Below are 27,967 nucleotides of genomic sequence, written 5' to 3' on the forward strand. Positions count from 1 at the left end.
ATGCTGCTATCTCCATGACAACCATGTTGGCTCCGGGTTTGGAGAGCTGGTGATCCAGTAAGCTTTGTACTGACAGTGGTGGTGGAAGAGAAGAGAGGGGCTTTGATTGATAAGCAAAGCTGCCTACCTCAGGCTCTACTTGGCTCTGACAGGGACAAAACAGCAGTCTGCTGCGCCTGCCACTGACATTTGTGATAAATCATTGGCAATTTCATCAGTCGAGAGTGAGAGACAGAGAAAGCCAGAGAGGGGGGGGGGGGGGAGAGAGTGACAAAAAAAGGAGATATAGACAACCTGTCTCTAAACATTGTTTATTCCATTTGTTTTTACTTTGTGCTTAGCATCCCGGTCCTTTCCCTTCTGCTTTTCACTGTCCATCTTGGTCCTCTATGCCTCACCAGAAAACACAGCTACGCAGTACAGAACCATATCACAAGCATAATGTCCGGACAGCTTTACTCAAAAGAATTGTGCTGTGTCTCACCTTGAAGGGTCAGAAAATGTCAAAAAGACATTTTCCACTTACCCTGAGTGCTATCTAGCCATGCAGACAGTTTCAGTTTTATCTACTGGGATTTGAGATTTTTGCTGCTACAACAACACAATGAATGAAAAGTGAATTTTGTGTGACTTAGCCGAACTCAGGCTGATGGAAGATGACAGGTAAGATTAAGGGGAATGAGGTATATTTTTGTCAAATGAAAACTGGTTGTCGGGACAATAATGCACAGTAGTTGATGTGCAGTGTATGTGTTAAACTAGTTGAGGCCCTAAAACAACCTTTCACTCAAGCTTTCATGGCAAGGGCCAAAAATATACATTACTGATGACAAGCTGAAAATACATGATAGCTTTCTTGATGTACGTATCTTATGCCTATCTTTAAGACTGGCTGCACACTATATGATAAATTGGTGAGATTATTTTCCCACCCACACGTTCCAACCATTTATGATAAAGGTGAGCGGGTCAGATACAAAGGACTGAGTCAAAAATGTTGGGTTTTAAAGTCACAACAAGTGCAGATGATTCATAGTGTGAGACACATTAAGACTATTTCTGACAGTTGTGACCAATGAGAGGTCCTGAAGAACCAGCTGCAAAACTTTTGGAACTATATCTAGACATTTCTTTGGTATAAAAGCAAAGAGTAACAACAAATTTCTGCTAATTCATGTCTTGTGGCACCTGAAAACTCATCACTTTTCATATTTGTTTTTGCAGAACATGAACCTAGATTTCTTACAACCGAAATCCATGTTGAGAACCTCACAGTGTGAGACTCCCATCTGATCTGCATTGCATAGTATGAATGCCATATGATGGTGAGAGCAATGCGGCATTTGGGGAGTAGACCACTGCATATTATGCTCGAGCCTTAAAGCTATGCCTGGGGGTGGAGAGGTAAAAGTTAAATTGCGTAAGACTACTTCTTCTACATTTGACAAACTAGGAAAACAGCTAGAGTGTAAGTTGTCGAAAGGGGTCCTTAAAGAAATACACTACATATACAAACAGGTTAAAGGCACTACACCTCCACTAATGTTATTTCATCTGCATACTTCTCTCTCTCACTCTCCGCCTCTGTACCCGAGGCATCTATAAACCACCTCTGAAATCTTGATAAAGCTGTTACAGAGGTGAGTTGGTCTGTTGTCATTGTTTGTTGATATTTATTTATCTCTGTTTGATTTTCAAAGTGGATCATTTAAGTCTACTAAAGTGGATGTCAACTCCCTCACCCCCTTTCATCCAAGTATGAATCCTTCACAGTCTTGGGAACTAGGACAAAACAAAAGATAATGACTTACATCTAATAAAAAAAAAAAAAATATGACATAAGAAAGATCCAAACCAGTCATCTACGGAGCCAGTGTGAACTGTCAATGTGTGAAGTTGAATTTGCACATGAAAAGCACAGTGGTTTAACGTTAAGTGTTTCATTATTTGATTCCACTACACTGCCAGAAGAAGATCAGAGACTTTTCTCTTAGCCTGATCTATTCCGGTGCTCATCATTCTCCCCTCTCTAACACCTGAGACAGATAATTATCGCTTAAAAAAGGAAAAAGTGCTACATTTAGTCATTACTTTCTGGGCATGATGTTTTTGAATGTGACAGAGCAGAGTGACAAGCTGGAGGGCCAATGATTCTAATAATTAGATAGAAAATCACAACAAGACACCAAGAATAGTTTCAGCTCTTATGTATAGGCTATTATATATTTTTTTTTTTCCCTAAGAAACAGTCCCTTTTGAGTTTGAACCCTTTGCAGTGTTCTCCATTCAAACTGAAACACACCCATGGCTCATTTATCCACAATATCTTCCTGTGACTATTTTCCGCAGGAATCCATTGACTATTCTTTGCATGTTTCATGAAACGACATGGGATCATCTTTTAGTTCTGCCCGTCCCTCTCACAAATAGAGCCTTCGCTTAATCACTCACCTCTCTGATAAATCATGTCCCCTCTGCCCAAACAGCTCACATTGTCAGAGCTTAGGCTCAGCTCACTGGACAGGCTGATGGATGATTTACAGGCAGCCATGCCTCTTCTCTCAAAAACCTTCCACGGTGGATAAGCCTAATTCATTAACTCTCAGGCAGGCTGGTCAGTGTTAAACTTTATCTATGTAGTAAGAGAGAATAGGGACAGGTGTCACAAGGGACATCGTATGCTTCGTGTATGCTAGCAAGTCAAATGAGAGTTTTGCTGCTATCTATCTTCTGAGAAGCTCAAAGGACCTCATGTAACAGGCTCATGGCTCCTATTGCAGGTATTTCACCAACCACATGTCACATCCCTTTAAATGGAAGTCTTGCTTCTTTTCCTCTGATCAGAAATCACTTGAACAAGCCAGTGTGCTAGTGCATGTGCCCTCCCCCCTCCATGTCTGCACCTATTTGCTGTGCTCTGCTGTTCATGCATCCATGGGAAGAGATTTCATAGTACTGCCAAAGAAATACTGCAAACATCCCATTCTCCCCTATGTACAATGACAAAGAAGTGTTAGATAACACTAAGAAATACATTTGAATTTATAGTATTTGAAAATAATAACAAAATAAGAAAATATGTATAGACATGTAAAACTATATTTATTAAAAAAGCATCACTTAAAAATGTTAAAGGTGAGATTGAAATATTATGCAGGCATTGGAAGTCAGTTTTTTTCTGGTGGATTTTCCTTTTGCTTTGGAGTTTTGGACCATTTCCACACTAAGCTGGCTAAACACAGTTTACATGCGAAAACCAAACTAAGGCTCAGAGGTTATTCTGGTAAAGATCTCTGAGCTCCAAGCTCAGTATTAGGTCAAAAACACTGGCTTAGAGTGGATTGAAGGCAATAAGGAGGAAAAAAAAAAAAAAGCTGCAAGATGTACTCTTGAGGACACAACCAACAAAGTACTGTGTGCAGTCAGAAAGACCACACTGCCTCCCATTTTTAAGAAGTCCACTAGGCCTGTGCACGTGCTACAAAAGTGTCACTGTCATCAAAAGAGGATGAGCCTCATCAGTAGAACCATCTAAGCACCTAGGAAATTATCCTTGTCAATATTGTTTGAAAATGTGAGAAACAAAGTGTCCTGGACTTTTCTCCATGGCTTATAGCCGTACTGTGTAAATAATTGGTGTGGGGGTTGTGCTTTAGAAGAACAACATACTGTATCTAATTTAGTCACTTCTGATCTAAGCCAAAGGATATTATTACAAAATGAGAAAAGGCCATGAGGCAAGATTTAAGTGGGAAACAGCCACATATGCATGTTATCTTTATTTGTGCTTTATTTGTGCCTTTGTAGAAAATTAAATGACTTGGTTCTGGCAGCATTTAGAAACTCTCCATGTGTGCAACAGCAGCAGAAATAGCATTATGAAAGGAACTCAAAGTGAGAGTAATGAGGTACACAGAACAGTAAAGCCAATACCGCCGGCTACATCCCAACATCCCTACTCAACCTGCTTTGTGTTTTTGCCAATATCAGAGAATTTCGTACTGAAGAAGGAAATGAGCAATTTTCTATTATTTTAGTTTGCAAATGTGAGGTATGCTATATCAAAACAAACGTCCTAAATAATTGTGTTTGGCTCGAGATGTTCCTGCATGCTGAATAGAATCTGGGTGCATATGAGTGTGAATATCTGTGTGTTGCTGTCTGGGTGGCTACTATCTGTGAAATACATTTAGACAGCCTCTTTCCTTTTTGTCTGACATTGTAATTACCATTCAAACTAGCCAGGCTAATTATGTCCCCGTTAAGAAAAATAATCAGGTTTGTACACAAATCAAGACTAGCCACAGACGCCATGGCCAAAACAATCATCAAGTCCACTGGGCATGGTTATTATGTTTTCCATGTAATCAAAACTTGCGTTAAGATTTAAAGTGATCAATTATTCTATCATTTAGTTTTACAAAGATTATTGTGCAAATCCCTAAATTCATTATATTCTGTCAGTCAGTTTTTCTGTTGAATTTGTTACGTATTCTACCCCATATTCCTGCTAGGCTCTAATGTGATTCATTAATTAAGGGTAATTAATATGGCTTGTTTACAAAATATGTTTTTCTGTGTTCCACAATTTTTACTTCATGAGTAACACTGGGCAGAAATGATATGTAAAAAAAGAAGAGGTTCTGTGAAGCTTGGAGCCAGACATCTTCACACTGAAACTTTGGAATCAAGGTAGTCATTTAAAGGGGAACCTGAAGCAGGATCAGGAAACACACCAAAGTTTCTATCAGACTGAATAAAAATGTACAAGATCATTTTGCTTTGCTATTGTTGCTGATATGCATATGACAATCAGCAAGTTGAAAGCATCAGAAAGATTACATTTTCAACGAGTAGGCAAACAATGAAAATGGCAGAGCATGTAAAGCCACCATTTTAGGGCTCTTCTAGAAAAAGAAATTCGATGTCCCTGCTCAGGAATCTACGGCTCTGTCGCCAGGCAAAAATAACTGTCTCTAGTGAGCATTACAAAAGGTGTCAAGTTTGGTTTACTATGTTATTGTTACAGTAGCACAACTGTTAAAACAAAGATCAACACAGAACTTACAGCAACACAACCTGACAACCTCAGGGTCAGCCACCCAACAGACAGATGTTCAACTACTTTACGACTTTTTAAACTAAATATTTGCCCGTTCTGTTTCTAATAAGTTATACTGGTTGTTGAAGACAAGACTGTTAATGCAGATTTACAGTAAAGTCACTAAGTCCAAAGCAGAAATGGAGAAATGAAAAAAGAAAAGATAGCTTGGCTATACAGCACGGAGCAATGGCATGTTTTTTAAAATAATCTTTTTGTCCATGGCCTTTGCCAGCCAGCAGCCATTTCCTTTCCTTTACTCCTCTGCCCCATATCTGCTTTATTGTGATGCTAAACAGTGAGTTTTGACATTCAGAGGGGCCCTGCCAAAGGACAGGGCAGTGGATGCAGTAGAGAAGAGAAGGCCTTAATGGGTTCAACTGGAATGGAAAGCATCTGCTAGACTCCACAGGCTGGAGGACAGGGAAATGTCAAGTATGGTTATTATAGAGCAGGCAGCAGCTCTAGGAATTTTCACTAGAATGAAAAACAGTCTCGGACAATGCACATGCACACGCTACATCTCCACACATTAATGCTCTTACTGAGGCAGTGAATGGATCCATTCACACCCAGGTGCATGTGCCAGAGTAATTTAACTCACATGTTCACAAGCACATACAAAGCAAATACACATTCAAACATGCAAACTCACAAAAAGTAAATTCACAAACTTAGGTCCGTGTTAGCGCTACTGACATCCAAAAAGAATTCTGCTTCATTACTATATGTTCTTGGCTCACTCATCCTTTTTACTAACCAGTGCTATAGTTTTATCTTCTTGGAGAGTATCCTCACTAATGAGACTACAACAAAACTTGATTTAAGATAAAACCGCCATCTCCTGAATGGCAGGGAAAATCACATGCTTAAGAAGTGCTCATATTTCTGCAGAAAGTCCTGAAATGAGGAATTTTTCACAGGATCACTTGAGCTTGTTTGCTAATTTGTACCCCGGAGGATGCTAATCAAAGCTAGTGCCAGACTAATGAAGCTCTTTAGCCCAGAGGCCAGAGACACATACATGGCCCTGTGACTCAAGGCTGAGTGTCTTCAAGGGGTTGTGTGTGTGTGTGTGTGTGTGTGTGTGTGTGTGTGTGCATGCTGAAGTGAATGTGGCTTAACACAGTCTAATGTGTGAATGAGTGAGTGTATGGGTATAAAAGGGTGGTATAATAGCAGATCAGCAAAGCCCAAATCCCAATCTCTGGGGGGAATCCACCATCAAACAGATCCTGCTGCCTGAGGGCTGGCCTTCCCGCTCTGTCGGCGTGGGAACTCCTGTCGCTGCACTTAGAGCTCCTGGATCAGCGAGGAGACACATAGCAGGTGGAGTGGCAGCAAAAATGACAGCCAGCGAGAGAGAGACAGAGAGACAAGGCAGTTGGGGGGAATGCGATCATTTTATCACTACAGACTAAAGTGGTCCTGGGAATCATCAACAACAGGAGCCTTGGTGTTTGTTCCTATTTCTGTATGAGTGTGGTGCACTAGAGAATGACACCTGGATATGAGACTGTTTACAGATTGGTTATTGCAGGAAGGTGAGTAGAATTTTAAACCACACATTATCCCACTTTCATCACTCCCACCAAAAATCTCTGCTTTGCCTCTGAGTCAAGACAACTTAGTTGCAGCCATAGCAACACATGCAAACAGAGCTGCGGCTCTTTCTGCCAAGGCCCACGGTGTGACCAGTCGCAAATGTTGCCTGAAGCACAAAACCAGACGGACGGCCCGCTGAAAAGATAAACAAATAAAGGAATAACACAAATGTGTGACAAGATGGAAACAGAGTGGTGAGATGAGTGGGGAAAAATGCCGTTCGAGCACTTCTAACCTTCCTTTACCCAAGGTACTACCAAAGAGACAGAACTCAAGCACCTCCCTTTGTAGAGATATAAAGAGGAGATAGTTCTCATTTCCCTCCCATAACAACAGAAGTTCATATAATCATCTCCTTCGCTCTTTCCCTCCTGACGGCTATGTGATATGGCTGCTGGCGTTGGTAAATGTGGGAGGACCAGGAATGTGTGTGGCTGGGTGATAAGGCTGCTGTAAAATTTAATTAGCACAAAGCCATGGTGAAAATGACTTCATTTCCCACTGCATTATTCACTAGAGTAGTATGTAGGAGCCTAGTCTCAATCAACGTACATAACAGGTTCGTGAGAGAAAAGGATGGAGAACGAGAGAGACAAAGAAAGAGGGATGGGGAGCGAGAGTGTAAAACAATGACACAGTAGAGATTCAAAAGTCTTAGAAACCTGAGATGTGAATCTAAAGTAAATCCCTGATAAATCTTCTGACTTTTTGCCCACTGGCTTTTCTGTCTCTGTCTCCTGCACATAGGGTGTGTATCATGGAAGGCAGAAGAAGAGACAGTATGTGAAAAGAAGATATGGGGAGGGATCCCAGGAGCTGGCTGAATAGCAATCCTACATTAGCTTAGCTTCACCTACTGTTAGGGGCCTGAGCTGGTGTGAATGGACTGATTAGGGTCCTTGGCTCGACATGCTGAACACCACTTTCTATTTCACGATCCACAGCCTTTATTACAGCCCAGCCTCCTCATAATCCAGCTAAAAGTGGATACCTGAGGAGCCTGATCGGCTTAGGACTTGCTTAAAAATGTGGAATGTATGGCAGAGCGACATGGAGTCGAGTGTTATCATCTGTTTCCTATTTAGGACAGAGTGGGCACAGGTGAGCTTGGTGTGTATCTGCGTGTGCATGCATGTGTGTCCACTCCTCTCTCACCCATTACAATGACCTCTTCAATCAGTCAAGTGAATAGACGGCACACCGTTTCACTTTCTCATCTTCTTACATTCTGGACTGGGCATGGATTATAGAGATTACAATTTTATGAATACGGGTGTATTTGCTAGAAGTGCTTTAAGCTCGCCCTCTTACCAGAGGCTAATACAGTCATTATTAGTTTTAGCACAACTTGCTATGTATGGGCATCAAATTCACCACATTTCCACGGATAAAGGCCTCTGAATCATCAGGAGGCAGGACTACAGCAAAAGTGGGAGCAATAAAAAGCCATTTTTCATTATGTATGTCCTTGCCTCTAAGGCAACACAACAAGTAAACAGCATTATGATCACATGGTAAAAGGAAAACTATAATCTATAACCAAACGTTTTCAGACAGAAATGTATTGCATGGTGGTTACTGTGGTTACTGTATTACACAAAGGGCACATGGTAGCTTGGCAAATAAATGCCACTGAGTTACCTCAGGTAGAGACTAAAGATTAGAGAACGTGGCTTGGGCCTGGAAGTCACTGGTTCAATCGGAAGACCAGTAGAACAGATCTAGTACAATTAATCACCAGCTGCTTGAGAAGAACTCCTAAGTGACCAGCGAATTAGACTATATTGTACTTGGCAGCTTCCATGTGTGACTGAGTGTGAGTGTGTAAGTGTGCAGCAGGGCATTGCAGGAAAAGAGACCACTGTTCTCATCAAAACTTGAATAAAGGGAAAAAAAAATAATCCTTCATTCATTGCTTTCTACATCCCTCAATTACTATTCCACAAGTCTCACTGCACAGTCTGGACCTAATTACACCAGCCACTTTGTTAAGGTGCCCTCTTGCTCCATCTGTTCAATGCATGTGTGCACAGGCTCAAACATGCGCGCACACACACACCGAGTGCAGCACTTCAGACAGACAGACAAAGGCAGGTCAAGGTACACTTTCCCATCTGGATATGCCTTTGTCTACAAGAACAGTTAAACATCTAAACCACCAATCAAATGTGGCAATAAGAGAGACACTGTGACTCCAAGTGGCCAGATGACTGTGGACATGAATACAGAGAGCAGTACACCTGTCCGAGTCTTAGACACAGCTAATGCCCCGACCCAGGGGTGGCATTTGACCTTCTGCCTGCACATCATTAAAACACAGGGTTTAAGATGACAATTTCTATGCATGTATGCATGAGCGTGTATGTGTGAAAGTGGTAGAGTGAACACTCTGTGTTCAGGAACAGAAGCGCTTTGGCAATAATCTGTCACTTTAATGAAAAACGCACAGGCCGTATGTGATGTGTGGATGATATATCATGACCAAATGCAGATAAATCAGCGACTTTTACAGTTACACTTTTGAAACAATGACGTGCAGCATCAATTCAAATAGATCTTGGGAGGAGAGCGTCTGTGCTCCTCTTTTTGTCTTGGGCTCACTGAAATGATTTAATAACCCCTTCTTTTTCTGCTTGTGTCATGTCTAGGGGAAAGTGGCAAGGCAAGGGAGGAGATAAAGCAGAGACAAAACAAAGTCAAAAAGTAAAGAGTAGACTGAGGAACTTTGGAAGGATTGGGAAGCTTTCTCCCATAATTGACATTGATATGAGGAGACAGAAATGTGAAAGAGGGATGAGAGAGCACACACGCAATCTGCGGGATACAGTAGCCTGCAGTGGAATCCACATATCACAGTCTATAAGAGGCCCAATCAAAAGGCAAGCATCTAACAGCAGATTCCACTAGAGTATCCCTGCCTCAGGAAGCTACGGTGACTGACTCTCACTGCTAGTTTTTCACAAATGTCTTACATATGAGCACACAGAACACATAGAGACAGGACGAAACAAACTTCCTTTTTTATCCCACTTTTTTGACTTTCATTTCAACTTCACACTCTCCACAGTTTTGTCTTAATGATTTTCTGCAGCACAGCCCCTGAAAGACATCATGGGTTGAGCCTCAAATTAAGCCTATTAGTCATCTCTGACTACCATTCGCACCTATACCCAACCCATTTAAAGTCTGCACTCAATAGCTGCATCCAACATTATATATAGAAACATAAATTCAGCAAAAAGGGTCATAAAGATCACTCCGCAACTGCATAGACAACACCTCCAATAACTAGGCTTGCTTTTAGGTTGATAACCTTAACGCTTTCAAGTGCAAGTGAGGAAAATAACCAATTTGTAAAGGGGTTCACTGATTTTGTGAACTGACCTTTACATCAATTTCAAGCTCTAGTTCTAGTTCTTGTAGCTCACACGCGATAATTGTTAGTCCAGGTTTCACTAAAGACATCTGAAGTAATTGCTTCTAAAGACGGAGCCATTTACTTCTTCATAAATCCTGTTCCTCTCTACTCTCTCTCCATAATGGATAATTCCAGGACAAGGGCATTATAGCTTGCACGTACACTCATAATGCACCTCTGGCTTGTGCTGTCTTACACACCCGGGGGCTCATGCTCTCTGTCAAACACAACTATAGAATAAGTGCACCTATGTGATTCCCCTCAACGTGTACATGCACACACCAGATTGGGAGTAAGTCTGTGGTGAGAGCTCGCAAAGAGGGGTGAAATGACCAGAGAGTGCCCGGAGAGATGTTTTCAGAAGGACACAGTTAAAAAGCAATGCTTGCTTTATAGATTCAATTTGCAGATTCAAGTCTCTTACACCTGTGTGGCTAACCACCATCGATCCATCATTCTGTGGAGCCCAATCCAATTTAGAGTGTTGAGGAGCCCCAGAGCCTCACAGCCTTATCCTAACCCAGGCCACAGCCACCACAAAGCCAGCTTACCTTCATCCCCTGAAGTCTGTGGGTGTGTCTGTGTACTTTCATGTGTAGGTGTGTATGTGTGCTGAGGGAAGACTGCAGACCAAGCTAAACACCTTAGCTGCTGGCTCATGTGAAAGTGTGCTGAGCCAATTTAGGGGTAGGGGAGGAGAGGAAGCTGAGAAAAACGGAGGGAACCCAGGCCAAGACCCTAACTCAAACCAAGGAGTCCAACTGGAGGAGAGCAAGAGGGGAGAGGAGGGAGAAAGACGAAAAATAAAAAGAAGGAACGGAACAATGTGCACCCCTTGGTATGCAGCAAACAGTGGAGTAGAGGGCAAGGAATCTTTAAAACCTATTTTCTATTACCTGGCAGTCACTCTCATCATGACTATAATGCACTACAGTCATAATCGAACTACTCCACAGTCTCATCAAAGTCTTATGATGGGGAGCGCAATTCATCGGCCATTTGATTTGTCTCTGCAGACGACGGACTGGTACACTCGAGTCTCCCTTGGTGCAAACTCTTAATGGCAGCATGTATGTTCAGATTGACCATTCAAATATCTCCCCTTCAACACTAATTACAGTATCTTCTGGCACAGATGTTTCTGTTTTAATTCTCTTTGCTGCTCCACTGGACTGTAGCAACACCCTTGAGATCAATTATTAAAGGGTATTTAAAACTGTGGGAAAAGGAGGTGGTAGGGTAGTGTGAAAGTGAAAGCAGCTGTTTAAGTGCTTGTGCCGCACACTAAACTGCATCACCTCCCAGCTAAACTGAGAGCATCCTGTGGGTTTCACTTTGGCGACTAAACCCAGGGCAATTAAGGCCTGAGTCTCTGTAGGAGAGAAGGAGGGAAGGGAAATGGGAGAGAAGGGGTGAGGCAGGGGAAGTGGAGACTCCATACCAATAACAGGCAATTATGTTTGGGGAGGGCCATTGTCAGGCCATGAGAGTATAGAAGAAGACAGCGGGGATACGGGATGGTAGGGAAATGAGGAGGAGTGTTATTTAGGAGGCAGATGGCAGAGAGGTGGAAATTAAGATGAATGGGCACTGAGAGGGCTGAGCTGGTGCTGGGGCTGGGCAGAGAAAAGTAATTAGCTGTGTTTGCTCTGGGAGGCTGGCAGTGAGTATGATGCCTGCAGTGACAGGCTAAAACCTTGAGCTTTATTAGTCAACAAGGCCGTGTCTGAAGCTGCCAGCAGGGGGCAGCTGGGCCAGCAACCTTCCAGGACCTTCTTACCTGTACAACACGCCATGGGGTCTTTTCACAACATGGACACTGAGCAGCAGCTCCTTCACGCACTGCAATTTATTTTTCCTCTAATCCCCTGTTAATGCAACATAGCTCCGGCTTGTTCTCTCTGATACGTACCGACTCTCTCACACACACTCTCTCCCTCTTACACACAGGCAAACATCATCTGAGTCCAATTTTTTTCTTTCTCCGACATCATTCCTTAGTTTCACCCTTACTAACTGTCTCTATCTTTCTTCCTCACACCATTTCTCTCCATTTCTTAAGTTACAGCCACCTCTATCTGTCTCTTTCCTCCCACCCTGTATATTTCCCTCCCCCTCATCCCTTTCCAATCTAATTTCAGATAAGTCCTAGCAGAACAACAGAGCAAGGCCCTTTATCATTGCCATCAATGATGTGGGTGGATTGAGCGTGAATAATTTTATTCATGTGTGTCTGAATCCAGCCCACTGGGGTTCCAATAACAAGTAATAATAGGTAATAGGGTTACAGTGTGATTTTTTAAGTGCCTCGGTAATGATTGTAGAAAACCTTTGACAAGAGAAGAAAGCCATTGTTTATTCTAGCAACAGCTAAAAGCAAAATATCTGTTCACAACCATGAATAATGTACGACAATTTAATTTGGGATAATTAGTATCCCATCCAATCTTCACTCCCAGGAACTTATGTAGTTCGACACAAATACCCTTGCCTTTTATCTAGATTCAAAACAGTGAAGCACTCCAAGCTACAAGTGGCTTGCATGCAATGTGAACCACACCTTGTCTTTGTGCACACGCCTGATCACTCTACAAAACACAGCACACAGGTCAATAGTGAGAAAGTCAAGACAAAAAATGAATTAAAAATTACACTCTCACAGAATTCTGGGAAACTCGACTTGTATATTGATGTGTATAGACATCTGAAACTTCCTTTAAGGAAGATTTAGAAAATATGAAAGATCCCAACTGCATTCAAAGGCATAGGATTGAACTCAATATACTGCAGCTACTGAACAATTTAGGAACCTTATCAAACTGAGCCGGCAGAACAGCCCACACACTGCTTTCAAAGAATCTCAACCCCGCTATTCTCACCGTCTGCACATCGCACTGCCTCAAACTGTTTTAGCAATGGCTTTTCACCCTTTAAGGAGGCACACACAAGGTCGCAAAAAGGCGAATGGACAACTGAAAAGATTATTGGATACATAAAAAAAGCAGGACAAAGGGACTTTGCTTTGCATGCGAGAGCAGTTGGACAGTTAGAAGAAAGATCTGAACATGCTTGAGGCTTTAGCTTTGTTTTTGTTTTTTACTTCACCGTGGTTAACAGGCCTGAGAACCTGTCGGAAGGAGCTGGGGCTGATTGTCTTCTGTTGGTTATCTAGAGGGAGGGCAGTGAACAAATAATGCCATCACATACAGTATGAAGAGGGATCAATAAGATCATTTGGAGGCATTCACATGGTGAAGAACTGCTGGGAAGTGAAGTCCATTAACAAGAAATACTTTAAGGGCAAAGCTGTCAATAACCCCTAAAGCAGAATAGGCAATCAATTCAAAAATGTGTACAGATCCCATCTTGGATTCACAAGATGTGTTTGTTCTTGCAATTTTGAAAGTATTTGATTTGAATTTAAGACTTGTAGAAGAAAAGGGTGTGTATTGCCTTTCACTGGAATCCAAACGTCAAACAGTTGTAGTAATGTTGTCAGGCTGAGGACTCTCTGGCATTGTTGTGCTAGCAACCATGTGTGCAAACAACAAACTAGTGTATTTTGCAAGTGATTGAAAATTAGAGTGTGTGGAGCCAAGGCATGAGAACTCGAGGATGAATTCAATTCACTCAGCTTTTAAAAACAAAACAAGAAAAATATGCATCCAGTTGGCTCGTAACTTGCCAAGGATTCTCAGTGATTTTTCAACATCTGACGGCAATCAGAACATTGTCAACAGCTTGTCCAAACATTATGGGTACTAGGCTTTCTGTGTGCATCTTTGGTTGTGTATAAACGCCGGTAAAGGATATGAGACTCACCTCTGGGTCTTGGCGCTCTCTTCCTGCGGTCTCTGAATGCAGCTCCTGACTGTAGGGCTTCCAGCAAACTATCCATCACACCTGTCTCATCATTCTCTGAAAAACCCAGGAAGAAAAAGAATGAGTGGGTGTTGGAAGACAGAGGAGAAGTAAAGAAACAAAATCAGATAAAGTGCAGTTTGTTTTAGTGGTGAGGTTTGCCATAAGGATTGCAACGGTTTGGAACTTAGAATGGCAGGCTGCTGCATTGTATGTATTCTATAAGCTACAGCACTATAGTAGAGTGCCCAGCTTATGATGGGACTAGTTCCAAGCAAATCCGGTAATGTACAAATAGGCAGGTAAACAACCTGATGTGCAAATATGAAGCCTAGTGTTTGCATCCTAGTGCAGTTTAGTCATGCACTGGATTGCACTTGATGGGAAAATCATGAAAGATGTCAACTAGTAATGAAGTCACACATACAGAGACACACCATACACCGTAAAGCTTTAGATGAACACTTAAACTTGACTACACGGTCCTTGCTTTGTAGAGGTAAGGGAACAATCAGAATGCAGATATCGTCAAGGGGAAAAGCTTTGTAGATATGACATGTAAATCATGCCCTGTGTTGGTACAGCTGAAAACCTGGCCCTGACACCTGAGGAAGAATGATGGACCGGGCTAGTGATTTGCAGTGAAAACAGCCTCCAGTGGATGGGAATGAAAATAGATAGCAGGTATATGGGAACGTTCAAGGAGAACACACACTGTCAATAAAAAGTTTATACTGTGGTTGTCATGCAAATGTGAATATCTGTGCGTGGATGTTTTCTTTTCAACACTGCTTCTGTGCTGGCAATAAAATTTGAGGTCTTTTTCAACCACCAGGGCTGTCTGCCACTGAAGTCTGGCGGTTTTATTACATTCGACTGCGAGATGCCATTGACAGGTTGTGTATCAGTTTCATTTTGTTGTTTGGTGTCCTTCATACTTGTTTGAAAAAAAGTGCTGTGATATAAGATGTTAAAGAAGAAACAAAAATAAATGTGAAATATCTGAAAAATATGCAAAAACCTTGTGTTTATTTTTGTTCTTAAACATGTAAACAAACACTAATTTTAGTTGACAGATTTTCCATCCTTGAGTGACAGCCAGGCCACAGTCTGGTCTGTGCATCCACATTTCAGCAAATAGACAGACTCCTGTGGACAGTGCTGGTCTGGTCACTGATTTGAAAGTCACACACATTAGATTAATACTTGCTACGGTCTTAAGTTCTAATAGTTCTTTCGTATCTTTAACCACTGACTGACAATTAAATCACAAACACATTATTCAGATTTTAAATTTGTGTTATTTGTGTTATTTTATGCACTGCAAAGGAGACCTGTAATTGAACTTAACCAACAAGAGAAGCAGGTGAAACTTGAGCACGGGGCCCCAACTTTCCTACAGCAACAAAACTGAGATTTTTAGTTTACTGTCACTAACTGAGCTGCATGTCTATTACTGCTTTACAGGAAAAGGATCCTGCCAAAGTCAAGCAGTCCTGTCACTATGAATCATGCAATAAGGACACTGAATATACTATATAGGCTGATCCTGGGGTTGCACAACTCCACAATATTCACAATTTTTGCCTCCACATTTTGTAACACAAGTTGTTGCAAATTCATTGGCTTCATCAAGACCTAGTTGCACCACAGTAGCTAGCCATGGTGTGACTGTTAGGGCCCACCACTGATTTAGCAGGGAGGTAGGAGGACATTGCTCTGATTAAGGATGGGTGTGTTTTTCTCACTCCTTCCATTTCATTTCAATTCCACGTGGAACAATAACGCACATAGAAAAAAGAAAATCAAATTCTGACTGGGCTTTGTGCTGCTCTCAGACACTCTACTGGCTCAAAGGCTATACACGGCTCTATTTTGTGAAACTACGCACAAGCACAATTTCCAGTACACGTGGATATGTAAAATCATATTTTTGCAATTCTGGTGAACAGAGGAAAAATTTCCATCCAGAACACCACCGTTCATCCTGGAAATATGGCAGAATGAGTGTATTATTAGCAGGAGGCATTTATTGCCAGGAGGGTGAGCTGGGGCAGACTTCTATAATGGCCAATCATGCAGACAGGGACCCGGACAGGCCGGCTTCTTTTAAGAGAATAGACTCCCAGAGTGCAAATGTGCAGCCTCCCAAATATGATTATACTGCACTCAAATACACTGACGTCTAAGTTTATTAGCTAATGCAATCTGGTACAACAACTCTGCAATAAAGCCTTCCATAGTCAAGCTTACAGTTAACACTATACATGTAAATGGAGTGAGCAGATACAAAAATCTAAAAAAAAAAAAAAAAAACTTTCAACATAATAATATCAACCATGATAATGACAGTAAAACAAATTTAGTCAATTAGGTTTGGCCAAGGTATTATGTATTTTTACCTCCCATTGTTTATTGGGCGGCAGGCAATGTCCATAGCATGATCTATTAAAATGTCCGTACATTGGAGAGAGGAAGACGCAGCATTGATTTGCAGTTCACATGGCAGTATTAGATGGTGAATTCATATTATTTTAATTGGATTTTCAACTTGTATTTGGATTGATAGTTATGTCTACAGCAGCATGCCTTTGCATGAAGCACAGGGAAGGAAACATTTCAACTATAATTTGGCGATCACATAATTTTGGTGGAGGGAAAAAGTTGGTCGACAAGCCACAATATGCTGACTTTAATATATCATATATCACATCATATAGGGAAACTCATATAGCAAGTGTTTCTGGCTAGCATGCCATGACTCATTTAGTATGCAGCTCCAAGACCAGCCATCATCACAGGCTGTGATGATGAATACATAAAGAACAGACTAGAGCTGATGTTATAAATGCTCTAAATAAGATGATTCGGATGTGAAAGGCTACAAGTACTGACTAAGAGCCAACATGATCAACAAGCCAACATGAACACCATTGTCATTATAGAAAGACACTGATTATCTTTTTAACAGAATATATAAAATTTCCATTTCTATACTTGAGTCAGATCAAAAGCTCCTCATTTGGAGTGTGTAATCTGTTTTAAATATGTACAGAGGCAGGTAGTGTTGATCTATTTCAAAGCTATTCATGAGGACAGGGATTCCAGTCAGTGATCGACCTCTGAAGCTTGTCACCTCTGTCAGATGCCTACAAGCTCTTCTCCTCATCTCTGTCAATCTCAGCCTCTTTCATGAACCATTAACTACAACCATTACAGTCACACTGTACCATGGGGCCTGAAATCTGAAATTTTCATCTTCTTTCATACATACAGTGCGATGCAGCACCACAGTACATTGTCCCTTTGTAGCAAACCTTGAAGCTCCAGTATTGAGGGCAGAGGGTCCCTAGGGTGGTGGGCTGTGGTTGTACCCAACCCCGATGCCAATATGTCACTACAAACACACACATGTACACACAGTATCATATCCTTGCCTACCTGCTTCTGTGTGCATTTGTTTTGCTTTTCATTTGGAAGAGTTGCACTGCTCCTCTGGCTGATATGTGCCCAGATCCTCATTATTACGCATTGTGGAGAGACAGCAAGAATTTCTGAGCAAAACCAACGTTCCTCGAAGTCCAAATTTGTCTCCACTGCTGTGGCAATTCATCACAGCCGGCAAGCTTTACACTCCCCGCAACACACATAGACGTATACACAAAAATACAGATAGCACTGAAAGAAAGCAAAAGGGAGCAGATCAATCTATTGCAACCTGCAATGTGTGCCTTCATGTGTAGAACTCCGTTTGACTCCAACCCACAAGAACATGAAACAGTTTGTGTGCCTCAGGAGGTGAAGAAAAAGAAACCCACTCAGATCTCCCGCCTCAGGAATATATGGGAGCAAAAACAGTCCAATTTTACACATCAATCAGAAGCAACTCAGACAGGCCGAGACGGAAAACTGCTTCATAGAATGTAGACAAGAGGTGCTTTCAGACAGCGTAACACTGAAAAACATAACACATATTTATATAGTCACACCCACATACTCACAAACTTAGTGAGAGAGAGAGAGAGAGAGAGAGAGAGAGAGAGAGAGAGAGAGAGAGGAGAGAGAGAGATCAGACATGTCACATGGATAGTAATGGAGGAACACATGGCAGAGGAATATTAGTCAAGCTAGTAGCTGTGAAATGGGTTTGAAACAGTCATTCAGCTCGTGAAAGGTGGTTTTGAGTAGGATGTGGTGAGAGAACAAAGACTAGTGAGAGGAACGGGACAGTGACGAGTGGTATCCCAGCTTTGGCAGTAGAGCTACTGATTGGTGCTTTGATGTGCACAATACGCCTGCCTATTTCTATTCTGCTGCATCTGGGATCAGAGCTCTCGTGACAGGTGTGCAATGTGCACAGAGCCTTTTCGCTTTAACTTTCGCAAAAAAAAATGAAGACACTCTCATCAGCCAGTCTAGGCCTCGCTGATGTCTATTTAAAGACTAGTAACAGTGTCTACCGTGTTCACATTCTTCATGGCAGCTCTATGGTAAGCTCCAAGTCCCGTGTTTTAGTAGTGAAAGAAACAGGACCTGAGCCAAATGATCTCTTCTGTGAGGTGTGTAGCTCAATTGTCCTCTTCGTTAGGGAAAATATGTGTGGAGATATGTTAGATGTACTAATGTAAAAAATACAAGCGAGACCAACAAAAAGATAAATGCGCAAAGGTGTTTACCACAAACAAAAGAATAAACTCTGGAAGCTGAACCTCTGGGAGAAGGCTATAGTTATCTTCCTGTCTGTAGTGAAACTTCAATCACCATCTATTTAATCAGAGCCTGTTCAGACTGGCGTTTTCCATTGTCTGGACGCACAGCCTATCTGTGCGCTGATGTCTACCCTCTATTCGGACCCAGACTAATGCCTCCCGCCACTTCACTCGACAGGATGTGGCACTTATCATCAGGAAAATGACCCGGTAGTAGCTGTGTGCAGCGGAGGTGGGCCAGAGCAAGGCAAGAAATAGGGTCAATTGGACTGGGATGGAAAAGCTAAGGAGAGAAAATCACATGCCTGAGTACAATGCATGCAGGCCAACCACTGTGTTCCCTTGGACACTTAGAAGGCAAATGGTGCAATAAGGCCAGTCAGCACCCCCCCCCCCCCTCCTCTCAATTGAATATCCTTGGTTCCACTTCAGTGATATGTCGAGCAGCCAAGCCACTGACAAGATGATAAATAGGGATGTACAAATGACAGCCAGCACCTTAGCCAGCTAATAAATGTTGTAATAGGTCACCGGTGATTAACCTTGCAACAGTTTATATATATATATATATATATACATATATATAAAAAGCAGCCTTTGCTGTCATGTGTTACCAGTGGCAACTTAGCTAAGGAGCACACAATAATGTATCATCAGATCAGATAAATCTTGTGATAGATTCATATATTCATAGAGAAACCTCATAAAATGATCATTTATCCATTAGAGCAGTTCCCCATCTGGGACTCCAGACTCCCACAAGGTGCTGTGACATCAGTCTAAGGGGTTGCAAGATGATAACCAGGGTAGTAAAAAGGAGTCCACTACACGCATTGTTACCTTTGAACCTTCCCCTGATGTTTATCTTTTTTTAATTGCGATATAGTGTATAGTTTTATCCCTCCAAATCAGCCGGTCTGAGAAAATTACAATTTGCGGGTATGCAGTCCATGATGAGGGATGGTAAGAGGGTATTGCTTTGTATTAAGAAGTCACAGGCAGAAAAGGCTTGGAACCAATCTGTTAAAGGCAGTCATACAGAAATTTTACTATTTGTATTTTCTGCACTCTGTTGCAGGATGTTCTGGTTGTACAAAGTCTGGGTGAAATGGATTTCAAATAGGAATCAGCATAATGATGGGCAAATTACACTGCAAAGGAAAGAAAAAGAATCTGAAATCCAAGTCAGTGCAAGAAAACCTGATCAGTCCACCATGACTGATGAATAATGCCTGTGCCAGGTGCCTTTTGTAAATCACACGTATATCACATGCACACACACACACACACACACACACACACACACACACACACACACAAAAGCTATATGAAACAGAAGAAATTTAGATGTAGTTTAATTTAACTCACGTAAGCTTTTGTTTGAAATAAATTTTGGACATCAGTGACCACAAAATGTATACATCTTAGTCTTCTATTTTATTTATTTATTTATTTTCAGATATGACTGTCCATCAGCTGCAGCTGTAAAGAGGAAATTGTTTGCTTTGCTTTCTATGTGTTAGCCATAACAACCGTATAAGGTGAAACCATGTCAAAGCTTTGGGTTTCTCAGTTTGTTGTGCTGCTCTTCTGTCACATGGGTGGCCCCAAGACACAGGAAGGCTTAGCACTAGACACAAAAAAAAAATAGCAGAGCAGAGCCAAATTACAACATTAAACCCCAACAGTTTCAAGAGTAACTGTACCCACACAAATAATCTGGCTTGTACTACCAACTAGTGGTGACAGCATGCCTTTTCTACATCCTGTGCAGCACTGATGTGCTGTGGCACTATAGTACCACGTAACAACACAGCTGGATTCGACATAAACAGACTTACGAACAAAGTTCAGCAGACTTGCTTTAACCTTTCACACCATAGAGGCCAGTGCAAACATGTCTTTGATTCCTCCAAAATCTCATGTGGGCTTTTTTAACAATAAACTGGCTTTGTGTCAGGTCCAACACATTCACACCTCATGGAACACAACACACAAGCACTCAGTGGACATTAGGACATTGTTAGCCCTGTTGCCCACAGCAACACAGGGAACCAGGCCACTATCACCCACAGTGGATTCTAGCAGAGCAATCCCATCCATCCAATCCCATGAATTGTCAGAAATGTAAACTATGTGAGCACCATTATAATTCTAGTGCATAATACAGAAGGCATTATTTTGCCTATACTATCTAAGAAATATCTCATTAGAACATACAGTATCTCATACAGGCTGCTGCTTTGAATTTTTTTTTTTTCTCCTCCTCTCTTTCTTATGCCCCTCCTATGTTTTTAGCATCTTTGCATGCAGGGTTGCATCTCTAGCTGTTCTTCTATTTGACGTCTTAATAGTTCATCGCTTGTAGCCATGTAGGGAATGTTAAATAAAGCTCTGATGTGTAATTTGTCGCTCCACAAACATTCCCGCTCCCGGCCTACCCTGGGAGTTAATGCAACAGATTTGTCATACACAAGCCAGGCACAGCTAGAGGAGGAGGAAAAAACACCTATTCAATCTGAATTTCAATCTCGATAGGGCTCCATGCAAATGCTTGCAAGCTGATGCTCCTGCTCTCTCAGGCTGCCTGAACACACAGTGCAGATGACGAAAACAGGCTGCATATTATAGAGTAGGTGGTAGAAGCCTCGTCTGTGGCAGGTAAAAGAGACAGAGGAAAATGAGAAGGGAACTGGGAGATCCTCACATTTCAGGAATACATAAGTAGGCAAAGCCAGAACCAAACTAAATGCGGATACCTGTAGCAAGCAAAAGAAGCTAAAATCCATTTTGATCATTTCCTCCAGGAAACCCTCCCCCTTCCTTCCCCTGTCTCTCATTGCTGTGCCCTTCACCATAATGTGGATATGCAGCCTCTCTGGGGCTTTTTAGGGAATTGATGGATAATCAGATGATTACACAGAAAATCTCCATTGAGGACAATCCTCCCTGACAAACAAAGAGAAAGCTCTTTAGTTAATAAATAGGCTGAGAGACAGACAAAGTGAGACACAGAGTGAGAGACTGTGTGAGAGAGAGAGAATGAATAAATCCTGTCCTGGTTTGGCAGCACAATGCCAAATCTGTATCACATATTCATTTCATCTCAACAATCTGTGTGTACGTATGTGTATGTGTGCATGTGCGCGTGTATGTCATACATTGCCAGAAACATCACTTCTTGGGGATGTCAGTGAGTTTGCCTTTAGCTTTATCTTAATTTGAGCGTATCTAAATAAATTTCAAGCTCTAGGCATATTTGTATAAGCCTTTCTGACAAAATTTGGCTGAAGTTTTTTTTTATTTTCCTCATGATTTTCTTATTTCTGAACTACTTTTTTTTTTTTTCTTTTTTGAAAAAGAAAAGTTTGCAGTGGAACACAACTCAGCACACATGCGCAAGGGAAAGAAGCCAAAGCTGTCAGTCTGACTGAGCTTCAAACAAAACACGCAAGGGTCGTTCAAATTCACATAAGGGCACAAATGTTCAGTACCAACAAAAACTATGCAAGTCCCATTTTATTGGTTTACAACACTGAAACCAAGTGGATGGACGGTTTTTATCTTTTCTATGACACTTAAAGCCAAAGTGAAAACAAAGGGATCTAAATTCATGTTTGACTAAGTCAGTGGACACCTCCTTCAAGCTATTATTTAGAACAGGCCGCAGTGACAGCACTCTGCATATGTGGACAGGGTATTGGCATCTGGAAACTGGACTTTTTGCCCCATCCTTTTCTCAGACTCTGTCTAGTTGAACAGCATCTGTGTGTGAACAGCCATTTTCAAGCCCTACCACCAATTCTTGATTTGATTGTGGTTTGGATTCTGATTTGGCCACCCAGAGGCCAAGACACAGTTCTCTTAAAGAGTGCAGCAAGGTTTTGAGTTATTTTTTGTTTGTGTTTTATGGATTTCTCTAGATTCTGCTGCATTAATTTTACCTTCCACCTTCACAGTTCCTCCAGGTCCCTCTGCAGAGAAGCATCCCCACAGCATGACGCTGCCACAAGCCTCCCTGATATAAACACATTAATCCATATAACACTGGCCTACTGATGGTAGTTCATTTTTTGGCTTTAATCCTGTTGCTGGTATTTTCAGATAACCACAGCATGACAGAGGGTGAGATACAGTACATACTACTGGACTGACACACATCACACCACCAGAATCCTGTTCATTAATTTCAACTGGACATGACCCTTCATTTGGACGAGCCCAGCACTGTAAAACTTCAGGGGCTCTGTGGCAAATGGTGACAATTGAGTGATGTTCAGAGCAGAGTAAAGGGAAAAGGGAGAGTTTGTATTATGCTTAGAGAGGCCTTGGTTTGGCTAGATAGTATGCCCACAGCAGTACTTTGGCCTGGATGGAGCATGGTGGCTCTCGACTTGCACTCTAATGTCTACAGGAGTGCTACAGTGGCTGGCATCGTCATGTTAGCTATAGATGTTGGTGCAGGGCTGGGACTGCCAAGCTCAACTGCTCTGCCAGCCTTGGCTTTGGCATTGGAAGTGGGTCTGGAGGCTGCACTGTTGAACAAGTTTCTGGCATCAGTGGTGCTCCAAAGGGGAAGGGAAAAAAACAACAAAAAAAACAACTGGCAGTTGGAACCAGATGCTCTAGCATAAGGTAGACATTTCCTTCTTCATAGATTTGTCTGAACCTGCCTGGTAAATAGTGTTATCAATCTAGCAACAGTATCCCTGAGGGCCACCGCAATGGACAGTGAAAATAACATTCTGGTTATGTAGAGGTCTTCATGAAAACTCCTCAAACATCTACTGACAAAATGCTAGCATGCTTTACAAAGGCCTGGCTGAAATAAAGGCAAAATTGGAATCATACGTCTATCTATCAATACAGGATTCAATCAGTAAAATTATTCATCCAGCGAAGGCGAACATCAAAAGAGACTCAACATGTTTTTGATAACAAAATGCCACATTTTCAAAGCAAAACCAGATGCCTCAGCCCGCACGCAGCCCGGCATTCTCTTATCAGTAAGCAACATATTGATCATAAAGCCCGAAAACGTTTACACTTATTCTCAGTAACAGATGATAACAGTTAATCTTTAACAAGGTACTTCTACTCACCAGCTCAGACAAAATCTGTGTTACTGGCATGGAAAAAGGAGCTACATGTAAGCAGGTGTTCAGACTGAAACTGTGTGAAAACAATGCGTGGGGCTTGCTTTGCACCCATTAAAATGAATGAGGGTTTTATTTTCACACAGGGCTAATGTTGGTCTTGATGTGGTGTAAATCATCTGAGACATCTTCCCCACATGCTGTTTATATTTTTAAAGTCAGTGGATAAGAAAAAAAGAGTAATTAGGATGCCGTTTTTAAGCCTAACTATTTGTACATGCTCACTGATTTTTTTCTTTAGTCTTTAGATTCTTAACACTTCATTTGTTGCAAACAAGGTGACAATTAAGCATCTGAACACTAAACCTTTTGCTTGTGGCCGAGTTCAAGACTTGTGTCAGTATGCAATAGTAAAACTTCATGTAAAGGTATTACAGACAATTTGACTGTGGACTTCACATCAAACTATTACCATCACCCTTTACAGACTTTGGCATAAAGCTCCGCTCAGAGTCTGAAATAAACTTTTTCACTTAGTGGTCAAGGACTGGTGAAATGCATATTGGGTATGTATTAAAATGCTGCAGTAAAGCAACTTCACAATAATTACAGAGGTACGTGGGAACCTTTCGGTACAGATAATAATTTGATAAGATTATTTTTTCTACATTTTTTTAATTTAAAAATGAAAGAATTGAATGGGATATTGCTGATTTTAGCATCTAATCGCTGAAAATGCTGTAGTGAAAGAACAAGAACATAATGATAGGTGTAGACTTAAGTGTTTCAACAAAAGAAAAGAAGAAAAACATCGAAACTTTCCCATCTATAACACTTGAATGCACCATGAAGTCCCTTTCAGCGCCCACACGCTTTGCTGTATGAAGCAAAGTAGATTTCAGAGTTTAAGAGGTGGATATGAATGCACCCTGTCCCTGTCCCTGTCCCTGTCCGTGTGTGTCAATATCACACACACATGGACATCTAACCACCAGTGTGGTGGATAGCTGTCCAAGATTCACTCACCAAATGGAAAATCTACCCGCATTTGGGGCTTGGCGGGGGTTAATTCCAGACCCTCGCTCTGCTCACTCAAAGACTGTAACTCATTGGGTGAATTGTGGTTTTAGAGGCTGTCCTTTAACCAAGACACCTGGGTTAAAGGTCATTTTAACGGTTGTCTATCCTTTGTATTATACCAATACATTGAAACCCTACAGTCCCGATGAACGCTGTTCTGGACTGGCCTTGTGCTCTGACCTCACACGACGGGTCAAGCAAGAAATGAATTTCTATTCTTAGATCAATAACCAATCAATAATCACAACATTACCTTTAAGTTCCAAGGTTGAAATGTGGACAATACTACACATGAAGAACCTTACCTTGTTAAACCCTTCACACGTCAGGGAAAACAACACAACATCAATGTTGCCTTCATAACATGACACAGTGTGTTTTACCATGTAGTACACACTAGTATGATAATGTATGCTTTTCATATCTTGGAAACAGCATTTAATAGTTTAATTGGACAGAATTAATATTATTTTGGGACTGACATGAACTGACATTAAAAAAAAAGATTTTTAACACAATTGACAATTTTGCATTTAAATTATTTAAATTATCACATGCTTTCTATGTAGATGTGGGTTTTAATTTTCCCTCAAGATAAACACTGCATTGTGAGAAAATAGGTGTCTCCTCCAATCCACTAAAATGGGACTTGTGTTTTCTTGATAAATGAGAGTCATTGTCTCTGAATGATCTCTTACACCATTTGATCCCAGATTGATTTAGCACACAGCTCCCTGTAAAGGGCTTAATGATGCAAGCGTTGACAGGCAAAGCAGATTGAACGGTCTCTACCTGCATTGACTTCCAGCAACCTCCTCTTCTTCTGCTGTCTCTCCTGCTTTTCACGCTCCGCCTTCTCCTTTGCCGCCCGTGCTCTCCTCTGTTTCTCCTCCGACTCCCTCTGCTTCAGGTTCTCCTTCAGTGCTTGCTGTGTGGGGAGAGAAAGTGAGAAAGTGAGAGAAAGGCAAAAAGAAGGAGAAAACAAGATGGATTGCTAAATGGGGTTAATTACAGTAGTGCAGAAGCTGTCAAACGCAGAGGCAGCTGTCAAACCCCACAGATGTCTTTATCAGGCACCATTAAAGTCAGATGAAGTTAGCTTCTAAGGTGTATTGCACCCTCCTCATCATAGCAGACACAAACAAACTTGATACCAGGCACTTCAGACACTAGAGATCCAAAACAGCGATGAAACAATGTCCTGAATAGAAGCTGCTGGCCTTAAAATATTATTTTCTGTTCTAATTTTGATTCTTTCTTGCACATTCACAAAATATTGATTTATATTTTTAGAGATTGTCAAGATTCGGTTTCAATATTTGGCCTGTTCTCTCTTTGACATCCCTGGTAGCATCACCTAACAAGATAAAACAAAGATAAAACTGAAGAAATGCAAGCATCAGGCCACTGTATGTACACAGGATGTGTTGGGGTCAGTGAGACAGCTTTTTCCAGTCAGTTACTGGCAGTTGAGCTCAAAAGCAATACCAACAAAAGAATAATTCAGTTGTAACAGGCTGTACAGTAGTTGCTTATCTGAACGCGGCTTACAGGTGCTGCTGTGTGGGTGGAGGTGACGTTGATGTCTACCACACTACCTGAGGATCAACTGTTAACAATAATCTACTTAAAACCATTTGAATGTCAGAACCTGATGACTTGATACCAAAGTCAACTGCTAGACTTGAATTAAATTACAAGAATACGCAGGCAGCTTTTGTGTATGTACTCATTAACCCTAAACATGAAATATGATTAGGAGATCAAAATGTGTTTATGGTTTCACACACGTGGCTTAAAATGATCAGTGATTACAGTTACTTTCTTGCATTTGTACAAATGCACAGTGCAAATTAGAGTCATATGCCTTTAGACTTTCTCTTCATCATTCCAGGCATTTCAGGCATTTGTCCTGAACAGAAAAGCTCATACTGTACTATAGTAGCAATCACTCTTAAAAATACTCTGGCTCATTTCTTTAAAATTTGAAAAATTCAATAAAAGTAAAAAGTCTGCAGAACAAATTGGCAATGTTAAAGCATTGTGAGAAAACCTTGACTAAATTGACCGACTGAAATATTATATAAAATCATATCCACATAGTTCACCTGAATTTCAACCACAGGCACCAAGTTCCAGTTTTAGTTTCTGGGCCACAGTCCCTTCCCCTTATCTACTGCATTCTGAGAGATTGATTGACATGGAGCTTGTAGCATTACTTGTCATTCACTGTTCAAATACAAGTCTGGAGACTGGAGGAGCTTGTACAGCAAGCAAGCATTGGTGGTCCCTATTTGGTCCTGGGACAGGAATGTCTTTTAATATTATTGACATTTGCACAAGCTGATATAGCCAACTTCTAAACCTGTCACAAACTGTCATTAATTCAACCCTGCCTGTCTATGAAGAATTATTTTATAGGTATATTATCTACTACATCAACAACTACAGGTATAGTACAGGCTCTATAACGTCTGTGCCAAAGAGCTGTTAAACTCATGCGATGGTGCCGATAGCTCAAAAATCCCACAGCCGGGAGACATGCTGCATATGATTTAACGGAGTGCTAGCATGATTGCCATCCTGATCAATAGCAAGTCACTTAAAGCAAGGAAGTCTGGGCTTTTATCAAACACCCACCTCCTCCTTCTCCTCGTCTCCCTTCCTCTTGCATGATTCACACAGCCCAGCTTGACAGGCAGGTCAGTGAAAGAATAGTAATGCCAAACCAACATGAATGGACACAGACACAGACACAGACACACACACACACACACACACACACAGTCATGTATACATAATTTATGGGGACATTACATAGACTTAGATTCATTTCCTGGAGCCTTATCGCAACCATAACCAAAACCACTACTTGCCTAATCCTAACCCTTAGCCTAAACTTAACCTAACCTTAACCTTAAGCCCAGTCTTCATCCTAAAATTTAATGATTTACATTGTGGGGACCTTCATTTTGTTCCCATAAGGAAGGTGAGCCCCCACAATGTGACAGTGTAAACAGATTTAAGTCCCAACAACATAAGGAATACATGGTGCACGCACACACGCACACACACACACGCACACACGCACACACAC

At 41.4% G+C, this 27,967-nt stretch overlaps 1 protein-coding gene across 1 annotated transcript in view; it reads right to left on the reverse strand.

Moving 5' to 3' along the window:
- The window catches only part of LOC143320687 (protein diaphanous homolog 3-like), a 161,931-nt gene that overhangs the window by 34,167 nt on the left and 99,797 nt on the right, over positions 1–27,967 (reverse strand). Inside the window, exons 26-28 of the mRNA XM_076730545.1 lie at positions 25,663–25,798; positions 13,947–14,042; positions 13,230–13,292 (exon numbers count right to left, since the gene is read on the reverse strand). Of these exons, the coding sequence (XP_076586660.1) occupies positions 13,230–13,292; positions 13,947–14,042; positions 25,663–25,798 (295 nt within the window). The remainder of the gene's footprint in view (positions 1–13,229; positions 13,293–13,946; positions 14,043–25,662; positions 25,799–27,967) is intronic.

This window comes from Chaetodon auriga, chromosome 1 (assembly GCF_051107435.1).
Source record: "Chaetodon auriga isolate fChaAug3 chromosome 1, fChaAug3.hap1, whole genome shotgun sequence".
NCBI classification, from domain to species: Eukaryota; Metazoa; Chordata; class Actinopteri; order Chaetodontiformes; family Chaetodontidae; genus Chaetodon; species Chaetodon auriga.